Source organism: Sceloporus undulatus, chromosome 5 (assembly GCF_019175285.1).
Source record: "Sceloporus undulatus isolate JIND9_A2432 ecotype Alabama chromosome 5, SceUnd_v1.1, whole genome shotgun sequence".
In the NCBI taxonomy this organism is placed as follows: Eukaryota; Metazoa; Chordata; class Lepidosauria; order Squamata; family Phrynosomatidae; genus Sceloporus; species Sceloporus undulatus.
The window spans coordinates 188647857-188660786 of NC_056526.1; the positions used below are offsets into that span (position 1 = coordinate 188647857).

The window sequence follows — 12930 nt, forward strand, 5'->3', positions numbered from 1 at the left end:
TCAGTCGCCCTCCTTTTTCGTGGGGGATCTATTCCAGAACCCCCTGCGAAAACAAAAAAATAGCCGATATTCAAGCCCTACTGACTTGAATGGTGGCGTGCGCCCCATTTTGTCCCCCTCCATTTGCCGCCTGCAAACGGGCAGATTCCAAGCCCATGCAAATGGAGAGGTGACTGTATTATTAGTTAAATACAGGCCTGAGAGCCAGTGTGGCACAACGGTCTGAGTGTTCTACTATGACTCTGGCGACCAAGGTTCAATGCCCAGCTCTGCCATGAAAACCACTGGGTGAACTGGGGCAAGTCACACACTCTCAGCCTCAGGGGAAGGCAAAGACACACCTCCTCAGAACAAATCTTGCTAAGAAACCCCAATGGTAGGTTCGCCTTAAGGTCGTCATAAGTCAGAAATGATTTGAAGTAACATAATAACAACAACATGAATACCTCGGTATGCCTGTAGTGATGAACCAGCTTCCTATCTGTAGCATTGGACTAGGACTATGGAAGACCAGGCTTCGAATCTCTGCTTGGATGTGGGAAGCCACTAGGTAACTTTATGCATGCCATGCACAGTCTGCCTCACACCAAGGCAGTGAAAAACCTGCTCTGAACAAATCTGTCCAAGAAAACTGCCTGAAGACTGCCATAAACCTGAAATGATTTGAAGACACACAATGACAACAATAAGAAACTATACTTATCCCTGGATTCAACCATCCACTGTTTGAATGTATATACATTTGAAAAAGCAAACCTTGATTTTGCCATTTCATACAAGGGACACCATTTTACTGCACCGTTGTGTTTAATAGGACTTGAGCATCCACCGATTTGGGTATCAATGGGTAGCCCTGGAACCAAACCCCAGCGGATACCAAGGGCCCAATGTATTTATTGAATGTTAATATATTGGGTAATTCAAAAAGAATGGAGCAATAGGAAAGCTGTTCTTATTTGGTTTTACATCATTCTTTTTGAATCATCCTGTATAAACGTATTTTTATCTCAACCCATGGCGACCCATGGATGAGACATCTCTTGAATTTAATCAATCTACTATTGACTATGAAACTTATTACTAATATTGAACTAAAAGGAACCACAATTCCAAAATCTAAAATATGCCAAAAACCAAAACTTTTTTCATGGGTGGATTAGATAGTGTCACCTTTGTGTTCTGATGGTTCAGCATACACAAATTTTGTTTCATTCACAAAATCATTAAAAATATTGTATAAAGGTACCTTTAGACTATATGTAAAAGGTGTTTTGTGCATAGACTTGGATCCCATCTCCAAGATATCTCAATATGTATGTACAGTGGACCCTTGGTATCTGCTGGGGCTTTGTTCCAGGACTCCCTATAAATACCAAAATGCATGGATGCTCAAGTCCCATTAAACACAGTGGCATAATAAAATGGTGTCCCTTATATAAAATGGCAGAATCAAAGTTTGCTTTATGCAATTTATGTTTTTGGGAATATTTGCAAGCCGTGAATGCTTGAATCCATAGATAAAATAAACCTGTGGATATGGGGAGCTGACTGTGTGCTTAGTATGAAACATTCCTGTGATTTTAAACATTTTGATGTATATGTTAAAGAGTCAATTACAACATTAAAAGTTCTAAACAGGTTTAATCGTTTTTGTACAATGGTAATTTGGTGGCTATGACCTGTCTATGGTTGCCATGAATAAACTGTACTGTATTATAAAATAAAAATCCCCAAATCCCAAACGCTTCTGGTTGCAGGCATTTCAGATAAGGGTGACTCAGCCTGTTTACTACGATGCTGGTTATCTCACTGTTTGCATTTAGGAGTTGCTGCTCTATTCAGCAGCAAACTCTAACATAATTTTTAAAATCAAAGTAAAATAAAAGATTCTGGGTTGGAGTGGAGAGCATTAAAATGGGCAGAGGGGCCACGCATGGCCACGGGGTCCCCTCAGTCCACCACTTTTATAGAGCAAAGCATAACTCTGGGACTTTGAATGACTCAGTCTGCAGGACTGTTTTCTGTGGCAGAGAACATATGAATTGCTGGCAGCTGGGTGCACACCATGCATGTAATTCATCAGAACATTTGCTCTGTTAAGAAAAAAATATCCTACAGCAAAGCGTAGGAAGGGAAGGGGGGATAAAAAAGCTTGACAGGTACGTTACAAACCTCTCCAATGGAGGCTTCCCGGGAGAGAGGTTCATATGAGGACAGATGCCATTTCTTTCTAGCGGCACAGGGAGGATTTGCTGAAAAATTCTCCTGTGAGGGCGGAAAGCTCTTCATTTCTAAAGTCTATCCCTAGCAAAGAAGCCTTATTTCTACCCAACCCTCTTGAGCAAAATTATCATTAAGGCGTCTGAGATTTATGGTGATGCATCACCACGGCGTTTCCTACCCTCAGAAATAATTCAGGAAAAGTGGGTTTTGTGTGTGAGTAGATTTCCTTTTTATTTTTATTCATGCCTTTGAAGCCTCATGATCTGTACATGTAGATGGCTTTAAATTGTTTTAAGATTTTAAACTGTTCAATACACTACTAGCATATTTCAATTATTTTACTGCTTTACGTTTTAAATGGCTTCAGCTGACTGATGTTACAACACACGGCAGAATACAAATATTTTAATAAATAAGCCGGATGCATGTTAGGCAGAAGTGACTTCTAATCTGTATTGGCTTCCAGGGTCTGTAGAAGATAACCTCAGCAGATTTATGGCACACAGATACCTACAAAAGATGGAGACTTCTATGGCCAGCTCCAGGAGATCTTCCTAAGCAAATATATAACTAATTGTTCCTTTGAACATAGAATCATAGAATCATAGAGTTGGAAGAGACCACTAGGGCCATCCAGTCCAACCCCCTGCCATGCAGGAAATCCAAATCAAAGCATCCCTGACAGATGGCCATCCAGCCTCTGTTTAAAGACCTCCAAGGAAGGAGACTCTATCACCCTCCGAGGGAGTGCATTCCACTGTCGAACAGCCCTTACTGTCAGGAAGTTCCTCCTAATGTTGAGCTGGAATCTCTTTACCTGGAGCTTGCATCCATTGTTCCAGGTCCTGTTCTCTGGAGCAGCAGAAAACAAGCTTGCTCCCTCTTCAATATGACATCCCTTCAAATATTTAAACAGGGTGATCATATCACCTCTTAGCCTTCTTTTCTCCAGGCTAAACATCCCCAGCTCCCTAAGTCGTTCCTCATAGGACATGGTTTCCAGACCCTTCACCATTTTTGTCACCCTCCTTTGGACACACTCCAGTTTCTCAACATCCTTTTTGAATTGTGGCGCCCAGAACTGGACACAATATTCCAGGTGGGGCCTGACCAGAATAGAGTAGCACTATTACTTCCCTTGATCTAGACACTATACTTCTATTGATGCAGCCTAAAATAGCATTGGCCTTTTTAGCTGCCGCATCACACTGTTCACTCATGTTCAACTTGTGGTCTACTTGGACTCCTAGATCCCTTTCACACGTAGTTTCATTCAGCCAGGTGTCACCCATCCTATATCTGTGCATTTTATTTTTCCGCCCTAAGTGCAATACCTTACATTTCTCCGTGTTGAATTTCATTTTGTTAGCTTTGGCCCAGCTTTCTAGTCTATTCAGGTCATTTTGAATCTTGATCCTGTCCTCTGGGGTATTAGCAATTCCCCCTAATTTGGTATCATCTGCAAATTTGATAAGTATGCTTCCAATTCTGTCATCCAGGTCATTGATAAAGATGTTGAATAGTACTGGGCCCAGGACAGAGCCCTGTGGGACCCCACTGGTCACTTTTCTCCAGGATGAAAAGGAGCCATTGTTGAGCACCCTTTGGGTTCGGCCGGTCAACCAGTTACAAATCCATGTAACAGTTACCTTGTCTAGTCCACATTTTACAAGCTTGTTTGCAAGAATGTCATGGGGAACTTTGTCAAAGGCCTTACTGAAATCAAGATATACTATATCCACAGCATTCCCTTCATCTACCAAGCTGGTAATTTTATCAAAGAAAGAGATCAGGTTTGTCTGGCATGACTTGTTTCTCTGAAACCCATGTTGAGTTTTTGTGATTATGGCATTGCCTTCTAGATGTTCACAGACTCTCTGTTTAATGATCTGCTCCAGAATCTTTCCTAGTACTGATGTCAGACTAACTGGGCGATAATTGTTGGGATCCTCTTTTTTCCCCTTTTTGAAGATGGGGACAACGTTTGCCCTCCTCCAGTCTGCTGGGATCTCTCCTGTTTTGCAGGAGTTTTCAAATATGATTGCCAATGGCTCCGATATTACATTTGCCAGTTCTTTTAATACCCTTGGATGGAGTTCATCTGGTCCCGGAGACTTTAGATTAATAAGGTGTTCCTCTACTACCTCTTTACTTATTCTGTACTGAAATGCCCCTATCCTGTCCTCTGCTCCATTATCCTCAGGTTGAGCACCCTTTGCCTTTTCTGAGAAGACTGAGGCAAAGAAGGTGTTGAGTAATTCTGCCTTTTCTCTGTCTTCTGTTAGCATTTTGCCATCTTCTCCACGAAGTGGCCCTACCGTTTCCTTCTTCTTCCTTTTGCTGTGGACATATCCAAAAAAGCCCTTTTTGTTGTTCTTAACCTCTCTAGCAAGCCTGAGTTCATTCTGCGCTTTAGCTTTTCTGACTTTACCCCACAAATGCCTGCTATTTCTTTGAATTCCTTTTTTGTGATTTCCCCCTTTTTCCATTTCTTATACATGTTCCGTTTCAAACTCAGCTCGTTTGAAAGTTCCTTAGTCATCCATCCTGGTTTCTTGAGACACCTCCCGTTTTTCTTTCTCACTGGAACTGTTTGAAATTGTGCCTTCAGTATCTCCCTTTTGAGAAAGTCCCATCCGTCCTGAACTCCTTTATCTTTTAGTATTTCTGCAAAGCCCATCTGCTGCTCAGGAGCTCAGGCAGAGGCGAAAAAAGAAAAAAGAATAGTTCAATGGCTCTCCTCCCATATCGGTCTATGAATGAGGAGCAGAGGGGAGGTTGCATTCCACCCAGGGAAAGGCTATGCAAATGGAAGAAAATGGCACTGGCAATGCAGAAAGAGAACAAAGAGGGTGACACCCCCAGGCCAGCCCCTTGAGCGCTGCTCCTCCCATCTCCAGGTTCCCAAATCAGACACCCTTTCGTTCCCATTCGGATACCGCGAATCAGACCCCAGGAGCAAAAATAATCCACGTTAAAACCTACTGTTTTTTTAAACCGCTTTATAGGCATATAATTCAAATTATTCGAGATAATCCGATTCAGATTCGAATCTCTATGGAAACGATTCAGGGGCAATGCAGGTCGAATTTGGGCTTGAGTGGAAACGATACCCCCTAAATTTGCATCATGATCCACTTTATAGGCGAATGGGAACATCCCCGCAGAGAGAGAAGAGGAAAGAGTGTGCAGAAAGAAAGGGGAAGAGAGAATGGAGAGGAAAAAGGGGTGCAAGGAGAAAGGCAAAAAGAGAAAGGGAGATGGAGGAAGAGAAATGGTGGATGCAGAGACAGAGGGGGGAGAGAAAGGGAGAGAGGGAGAAAGAGAAAGATGAGAAAAGGGGAAAAGGTGATGGAGAGAGAAAAGGAGAGAGGAGAGGGATGATGCAGAGACAGACTGTGTACATAAGAGGCAAGGTGAGGATAATGGGACTGGCACAGAAAGAGAGAACAACAAAAGGGTGATGCACAGAGAGAGGGGGCAGAGAAAGAGCAAGACTGGGATGCTGGCTCCTGGCACGCTTTCAGCTGTGACTCCATGCACCCTCTTGGCTTTACCCCTGCCCCACATGGGTCCCTAACAAACTCCGTGTGGGCTTGAGGAGCCCTTGAGAGAGGAGGACAAAGTTCCCCACTCCTGCTCTATAGCTTTGCAAAAGCCACAACACAACGGAAATCTACATTTGGTTCAGACACTGGGATACAGTTTGTCCTGAGGTATGTGCCTTTATGCAAGGGAATCTTTCCTTGTTCTTGCTTAATCTAGAAATCATTCTTGCCAGTTGTCTCCATCTGCTTTCTAGGAGTTAATGCTGCCTTAAAAATCTTGGTCCTGCTGCTGCTTTTCTTGCTGTTTCTGGGCTGAAAAAATCATGCCATTTCAGTCCAATCCCTTTCTCCTGGCATACACATGTCAGCTGTGATTCACTTCCATTTCTGATTTGCCCTGGCACATGCTTTGTCCTCAGAGCAGACCATCCAGAAGGCAAACACAACAACCAACAACATAGATTTGTGATAAAATGAAGGGGACTTTCTTGGAAAGAAACCTATCCAAACCAGCACTTCAGAAGATTCGAATTCCTGAGCACCATAAGAAATATTTATTGAAAAGGATTATGAACAGCGTCTGCATCATTTTCATGGCAGGGAAGAAATTCATAAAGCAAATAATTTATTTCCCAAGTATAGTTTTTGCCAACAAAGGCAAGCACTATATGCACAAAATGTCATAAGATGCAACTGGGACCTGCAAAGAGAATGCAATGGTGGCAGCAGGAATAAGGTGCACAGAGCCGTCCGGTCTGCCAGCTATCATGGCAGAATTTCCAAGGAACACAGCTACAAAAAACTAGTTTTAATATAAGAACCAGAACAATGGCCCTTTGGTCCAGAACCACTGGATTGGCATCCAGACTGGCTGATCCCAGACAGGGATGATTGGCTTGCATTGTCTGTCCAGGACGATACCAGGTTATGGGGAACATGGGTCTTTTGGCCTGTGCGTTCAGCTGTAGGACTCAAGGAAACCAGAGTTTAAGACCCCACTTAGCATGGAAACTCAGTGTGTGGCCTAGGACTGGCAAAAAAGGGCAGGATATAAATACAGTAATGACAACAACAACATGATAGCTGTAAGTTAGAGTTGACTGAAGGCCCCCAACAAAAATGTAGTCCTTTTAGATAGATAAAAGATTTGTTCGCTTTTCCTATTGCACACAATGAGAAAAGAATGGGGTGAGGGAACACGGAAACATAAGAAGTCTTAACATAGAATGAAAAAAGAATTTGTACTGAGATGCGGAGACTAAATTATACAGTACTTACATGATACAAAGCCAGGACTGCTGATACTGTACTCCAGTGACTGTTGCTGTGACACCCTGAATTGTATCTGACAAGAGGTGAACTGTTGAAAAAGAAAGAGAGAAAGAAAGAAACTCCAATTGCATTCAAGAACCATCACAAATAGACCTTCATCTCTATTGTCTGTCTACAGGTTCACTCAAATACTATTATCTAAGCTTTTTTTTAAAGAGCACTGGTTGCTCTTGCATTATTTCATCTGTTGTGTAACTAAGCACAGAAGATGAAATTATTTTTTAAAGCATTACCATCAATGCTATCATTGAAAGAACCATTGCAGTCCCACCCACCCCCTTACTTTACAAATAATCAGAAAAATTCTGGAACTGCACCAGGATAAGTTACCATGCCTGACAACTCATGCAATTGGGAGCTTATTGACAGGGATTCCCTATCAATGGCAAGGTGCAGGTAACAATAATTGAAAGATAAGGCAGCAATGGGAGGGAGATGGCATTGTGTGATAGAATCATAGAATCACAGAGTTGAAAAAGACCCCAAAGGCCACCCAGTCTAACCCGCTGCCATGCAGGAATACACAAACAAAGCACTCACAACAGATGGCCATTCAGTCAGTTAAAAATCTCCAAAGGAGGAGACTGCATCACTCTCCAAGGCAGAATATTCACTACAGGCGCTTTTACAGAATTTTTATGGCTGTTTTAAAAAAACATATGGGATAAAAATTCAAGGACTACAACTACCAGAATCCTTCAGATAGCGGCTGTAATCTTAGTGGAATTAATACCAAAGAGATGGCAACATTATCAGAAAGCCACCTTGCACAAGCTTCATAGGGTTCAGCTTAGACAGATAGAGAGACTGAGCCTCGATCTTACCGTTCCCTTCTCTGGGGGTTCCTGAATCAGTGAATAAAGTGCTCATGATTTTGTCAAAGTTGCAGCTTGGCTCTGCGTTGTCAGAGTCTTCGGCAAAGTGTTTCAACATCTCCCGCAAGACATCGTCCAGAGAGGTTGCCGTCTCATCTAGGATGATACTGGCTCTGGCCAGGAATCCATCGAGGTCCCGATGGGCTCGGACTTCCTCCTCAAAATTCTTTAATTTTAGGTACTGCGTGAAAAGCAACAGCAACACAGAAATTGCTCAGGCTACTTAGACTGACCAAACATAAAATAATTTATTGGATTAACGTTTCTGAATCAGAAAACTTTCCCAAATTCCTAGGAATGTAAATATAAGTTGAGTTTCTCTTATCCAGTATTGTGGAATCTGAAATATACCAAAAACCAATAAATAAATAAATAATGAGTGTCTGAGATACTGACACCTTTGTTTTATGGTGGGTCAGTGTACACAAACTTTATTTCATGCACAACATTATTAAATAATTGTATAAAATTACCTTCTGGCTGTGTGTATAAGGTTATATGAAAAAATGAAGTGAATTTTGTATTTAGACTTGGGCCCCCATCTCCAAGATATCTTATTATGTATGTATATGCAAGGGTCTGACTAAGTTGGCCCTCCGTTTGCACGGGGGATCCATTCCAGACCCTACTGCGAAAACGGAGGCTCGCACATATCCAAGCTTCATAGGCTTGAATGGGGTGTGTCCCCATGTGCATGGCCCAGGCATCTGCACCACTGGAAATAGTGGAGGTCGCCCCTCCACAGATATTCAAGCACACAGATCCCAGATCCTTGAGTTAGGATGGGTGACTGTACAGGTATTCCAAAATAAAATAAAAATCTGAAATCCAAAACACTTCTCGTCTCAAGAATTTCAGACAAGGGAGATTCAACCTGCATGCAACAAGCTAGGCATTTAAAGTATATTTTTTCAAGGGAGCCAGCATGTTGTAGTGATTTGAGTGTTAGACGACTACTTTGGAGATCAGGGTTCAAGTCCCTGTTCGGTCATGAAGCCCACTGGGAGACCTTGGGAAAGTCACATGCTTTCAGCCTCAGGGGAAGGCAATGGCAAACCTCCTCTGAATAAATGCCAAGAAAACCCCATGATAGTTCACCTTAGGATCACCATAAGTTGGAAATGACTTGAAGGCACACAACAACAAAAATGCATAAAATAATGTATTTATTATATATTTATAATACAGTGCGCCCTTCTTTTACACGAGGATCCGTTCCGGACCACCACCACCCCATGTAAAAGAAATCATGCGTATGCTTGATCCCCTTTGCATGTAATGGGGCTCATGTTCGCGACAGTGTGGGGCAGCAGCGGTGTGCGTGCACCATGGGCGTGCGCGCCATTGTTTCTTCCGATGCACACCGCCGTTCCTTCTGCCGCTGCTTTCAGTGTATGCTGAAAGCAGTGTATAATGCGGCCACATATGATGCGGGCGCACTGTATATTTTATTATCCACCAGGAGCCCTGGTGGCGCAGTGATTAAATAGCTGTTACTGCAGCCACTCACTCACAAACCGCAAGGTTGCGAGTTCAATACCAGCCAAGGGCTCAAGCTCAACTTAGGCTTGCATCCTTTCAAAGTCACTAAAATGAGTGTCCAGCTTGTTGGGGCCAATTAGCTCACACATTGTAAACCCTCTTAGGGAATGCTTAAGTGGACTGATAAAAGGTATAGAAATGTAGTTGCTATTACTATATATGGGAAATACATTAATGTAATATTGTAAGTTTTTGTTTTGGAGCTAGAGTCAGAACTGGCCCATTTCTACCCATTTCTGACTGCACCCAAAATTGTTTCCAATGCCAACTTGAACTCAGGTGGCCTCTTTGTTGTTGTTAACTGCTCTTGAGTCAACCTCAACTCATGGTGACCCTGTGGATGAGACATCTCCAAGACCCCCATCTCCCACTGCTTTGCTTAAGTCTTGCAGATTCATACCCATGACCTCCCTGATTGAGTCTATCCATCTGGTGTGCAGTCTTCTCTTCCCACTACCTTCTATCTTTCCTAGCATGATTATCTTTCCAAAGAGTCATGCTTTCTCAATATGTTTGACAACCTCAATTTGACCATCTTGGTTTCTATGGGTATTTCAGGCTTGATCTACTCTAGAATGTATTTATTTGTCTTTTTGGCTGTCCACGGTATCCACAGCACTCTTCTCCAGCACTACATCTCAAATGAATTGATTTTTTTTTCTATCAGCTTCTTTCATTGTCCAGTTCTCACATTCCTACATAGTGATGGGGAACACCATGGCTTGGATGATCCTAACTTTAGTGCTCAGTTGGCTGTCTTTGCTCTTTAGGATCTATTCTAGCTCATTCATGGTTGCCCTTCCCATTCCTAGTTTTCTTCTTATCTCTTGACTGATCAATGCTTGATCCAAGTTAGCAAGGCTGAAAAAGCCCAGGCATGAGTTCATTGACTTTTTTAGGATGTTCTGCTGTTCCCTTACATCACAAGGCTTGAATGAGAATTCTCATGAGCTTTGTCAACCAAGTTGTTTGGCCAGCTCCACCCTGGAAGGTAATGAGCAAGTCCTGCATACCAGCTAGGATCAAGGCACACTTCCTCTCCACCCAAATGATGGAGCTACTCAGGTATGGGTATTGCAGGATTTTTTGCACATTTCTTGCGCATAGTTGACTTGACTGATTAGGAAAGGAAGGGCCTGGGCTATGCGAAGAGGTGACAATATACATCAAAGGTTATCACCCCCTTCCAGAGGCTATGTGGCAGCCATTGGATCAGGAGGAGATTAAAGCTTTAGAAAGCTTGGTTTTTAATTTGTCAGACTGGAAAGCTGGCACCAGCCTTTGTGAAACAGGAAATTTAACTTTCCTTTACAATAATCATACGATAATTGCCGCCCAAGTCATGACAGGCGCAGAGGGCAAAATGCTGGTATAGCTAGAGTATAGAAATCAGTAAATAAATTATCTGCTCGCCCAGCCTAAGTCCTGCCAGGATCTGGCTTCAAGGGTCTGATGAAATGAGAATTATCTGTTAAGAAACTCAGTTATTTGGAGCTATGAGATGAAAGGCAGACAGTGGCAGCTGATGTCTCCCATGTAATGGACCAGTAAACTTGCTCTGGGGTTTAGTCTACATTTTACTGGAGCTATCTAAAATTCTGAACCTAGAAATGTAACTTAACTAAGAAATCTTTCCTATATAGGTGTACTTGGAAATTCTGCAGGAGTTTAACACTACTTTATCTGTCACGGCTTCATCCTTGTTCTGGAGAGATGGTACCGTTTCCAAGGCTTCATCTGCACTGCAGAAATAATACACTAAGTACTATTAGTTCTCTCTCTTGGCCTAAGCAGTTGTCAACTGTGCCTGAATTTTAAGCTAAAAATAAAATGTGTTTATATCTCCATGGCCTCAGCTGCACCACAGAAATAATGCAGTTTGACACCACTTTAACTACCATGGTTCAATGCTATGGAATTCTAGGATTTGTAGTTTGCTGTGGCACCAGAGCTCTCTGACAGTGAAGGCTACATATCTCACAAATGTACAAATCCTAGAATTCCATAGCACTGCGCTGTGACAGTTAAAACGGTGTTAAACTGCATTATTTTTGAAGTGCGGATTCATCTTTATTCTCAGGTTAATTGCACTGAATCGGAGAATTAGCAAGCCATCTTCCATGGTTTGCAGAGTATTAGCTTCAGGTGCAAGAGGAGAGTGCTTTGCCTTTTTGTAAGGGATTTCATTGTAGGCAAAAATGATCCAGAAAGTTAAGATCAGCAATTTCCGTGACAATATAGCCAAGAGCAAAGAACTTCAGACACTTAAGTTTGGAAAAATAAATATATCCAGAGACAAGAAGATAGATATGCCTAACCTAGTTTGAGTGAAAGGCAAGCTTTCTGCAACTTTGTGCTCTTTGGATGGAGCCATTAGGTGAGGAAACTTTGGTCCATGCAAATGTCTGCAAAATATTTATACTGCAAGCGTACTAAAGGGAAGTTCATTAAAAACAGAACAAAACATCATTACACTTACTTTTCTCGATGTGTGTAATAAAACGCAGCCAGTGCTTTCGCTTTCTGCTGGAAAAAGAAGACAGAAGTTACAGTTGTAGGTACGCAGTAAGCAATGGCCAGGGAAACAAGCTTTGTGACTATTTTCAAGTTTGACTGTATTTCAAATTCTGGCTGTCTCATCTGAAATGTGATATTGGTCCCAACCAGATTTAGAAAGCAACTATTTAAAAACACAGTCGGGCCTCCATATCCATGGATTCTGCATACACTTCCTCTATGGGAAATCAAATCTTGGTTTCAAAGAGTCCTAAGCTCCATCCACACTACTCAATTAATGCAGTTTCACACTGGTTTAACTGCCATGGCTCAATCCTATGGAATTCTGGAACTCGTAGACAAGAGACACTCAACCTGTATCACTATTGGTAACATTCTCCACAAGAGTGACATTTTAACATGCAATGGTACTTGTATGGCATCACTTGTAATATGTTACTTCCAAGCACTGAACCTAATTCTAAAACCTACTGGAAGTGCAGGTACTCTTTGCTTATGATAAATGGAAGCTAAATACATTTAACAAAGTTATTTCTTTATGTGTTTAGCACCATCAATGTACAAAATGTTTTACAAGTAAAACAACAAATAACACTGAGCCTTATACTAAATATATACTAAAGACACACACACTGGAGTAATGCAAATGTAAAACTCTGCAATACAACTGTATAACAAACTAGCTAGATAGAAGTACAAAACATAAATGCAAACTGACAAATACATATAATCCAAATAGGTACATGTGTGTATGTATGTGCCTTTAAGTTGACTGTCAATTTATGGTGAGCCTTATGAATTTCATAAGGCTTTCTTAGACAAGGAGGCAAGGGATGCTCAGAGGTAGTTTTCCCCAAGGCATGTGTACATCCAGGGAAACAAAATGATCAAAT

At 41.9% G+C, this 12930-nt stretch overlaps 1 protein-coding gene across 5 annotated transcripts in view; it reads right to left on the reverse strand.

The window, feature by feature from the left end:
* Nucleotides 1-12930, reverse strand: part of SLC4A11 (solute carrier family 4 member 11) — a 207046-nt gene that overhangs the window by 67179 nt on the left and 126937 nt on the right. For 4 of the 5 annotated variants that reach the window (XM_042470069.1, XM_042470065.1, XM_042470070.1 and 1 more), the window contains exons 4-6: nt 12000-12046; nt 7928-8159; nt 7050-7131 (exon numbers count right to left, since the gene is read on the reverse strand). In XM_042470069.1, the coding sequence (XP_042326003.1) occupies nt 7050-7131; nt 7928-8159; nt 12000-12046 (361 nt within the window). The remainder of the gene's footprint in view (nt 1-7049; nt 7132-7927; nt 8160-11999; nt 12047-12930) is intronic. The other variant, XM_042470067.1, reaches the window with a different exon arrangement.